The sequence below is a fragment of the Olea europaea genome, chromosome 19, assembly GCF_002742605.1.
Source record: "Olea europaea var. sylvestris chromosome 19, O_europaea_v1, whole genome shotgun sequence".
In the NCBI taxonomy this organism is placed as follows: domain Eukaryota; kingdom Viridiplantae; phylum Streptophyta; class Magnoliopsida; order Lamiales; family Oleaceae; genus Olea; species Olea europaea.
This window is the reverse complement of record NC_036255.1, coordinates 9,163,657-9,165,260: the sequence shown is the minus strand read 5'-3', so window position 1 is coordinate 9,165,260 and position 1,604 is coordinate 9,163,657. Positions and strand designations below refer to the sequence as shown.

Genomic DNA, 1,604 nt, shown 5'->3' with positions numbered 1-1,604 from the left:
CTTACATCGTTTAATTGGTGTAATGACTTCCATGTTCAGTGTTAATATTCTTGTTGGACCGGATCATATTATGTAAGGTGTTATCATTGGAGCTGTACTTTTGTGGCCACCTCTGTAGTCTAACCCGAGTGATAAAACTTTGCTATGGCAATCAAATACTTGCCCAAGTGGGGATAATGTTGGAATAATTAATAATTTTATATGTGGGCTTCACATTCGATTGCAAATTTTACGGGTTAGATGTATGGCTCATAATGATATTTGTGTTTGGGCCAAATTTATTAAATGATCAATTGGGCCTTTTACACCTTACGACTTGTAATTAATTTGATATGATAATTTAAAGTATGTGGGCCGAAAATAAACCCTAATTAGAATTCTAGTCGTAATGGGATGGCTCAATTATTTTCTATATAAAGGCTAGGTCTCCTCTCAATATGTTTTACTGGATTGCCCCATTGATAGTTAATACTTTTGTGAGGAGCAAGGAGGGGAAGATTTTGGCTGCTATTACAACTATTATTTATATCAACAATGGCTTCCGCAGGTATATTATTAATTTATTATATGGTGATTCTTGATTCTTAGCATGATTACAATTAAAATTTAACATGTGATTCTTTTATTTATAGGTTTCATTTCTTTCAATTTTTTTGAATTCAATTTCACATTTTTGATGACCTTGTTAGAGTGACCACATTGTAGCAAACATGGAAGCTGAGTGATTTTTATTAAAACAAACAACAATATTTTTCCCACAACACAACGACCTGTTTTTTTCTATGTCGGGCGCTATCTCAAAATTTCATCAAAGTTAAAGTGCATGTCAGATTTTTCCATTTATTTGATTAACAGAAATGAAGAGATTAACCGAGTTTGAATAAAACGAAGAAGTTTGAGTAACTAGTTTGGCACAAACAAGTTCTGAGATCCATCTATTTCACCATGATTTTAGACTCCAATGGTCATCAATATTTATTGCCCCTTAAGAGATCAAGCTTGTGTCGAAGTTGTTTATTTTTTGCCCTTTTGACATTTGAGGAACTCCTTATATTCATTCTCAATAAACTACTTATCGTATTTATTTATTTTTGAATTGTGAAGCATTCAAGACATAACAATACAAGTCATGAAACAAGTGTTCTTAAAAGGTAATTCCAATTTAGCAATAAAAACAAAAGTATATGGAAAATAACTTGTGATGATGAATATGTGAATTATTGTTAGTTACCGAGGATATAAATCACTCATTGAGATATCATTTATAGACGCATCAGTAGAATTACCTGATCTATTCTTTGATGATTCCATGGCCTCTGATGGTATTGAATTGTGTTCCTGAAGAAGTGAAATTTCTGGATCGAATCTACTAGACACAAAAAATGCAGGCTGTGAAGGTATTGGTAGAGTTATAGAGAAGCTCGTAAGCATGAGAACTATTGCTGCCATTGTAGGCCTATCAGCTGCATCTTCTTGAACACATAACAAACCAATATGAATGCATCGCATAATTTCACGCAAGGATCTAGAAGTCCTCAGTTCTGGATCTATTATATCAGCAATTGTTCCTTCACGCCAATTTTTCCAAACCTGTGAGAATTTGA

At 33.2% G+C, this 1,604-nt stretch overlaps 1 protein-coding gene across 1 annotated transcript in view; it reads right to left on the bottom strand.

Moving 5' to 3' along the window:
- Positions 1-1,148: 1,148 nt before the first annotated feature.
- LOC111368317 (cysteine-rich receptor-like protein kinase 29) overlaps positions 1,149-1,604 on the bottom strand; it is a 6,350-nt gene continuing 5,894 nt past the window's right edge. The window contains exon 5 of the mRNA XM_022989548.1: positions 1,149-1,590. Within this exon, the coding sequence (XP_022845316.1) occupies positions 1,228-1,590 (363 nt within the window). The 3' untranslated portion in view covers positions 1,149-1,227. The remainder of the gene's footprint in view (positions 1,591-1,604) is intronic.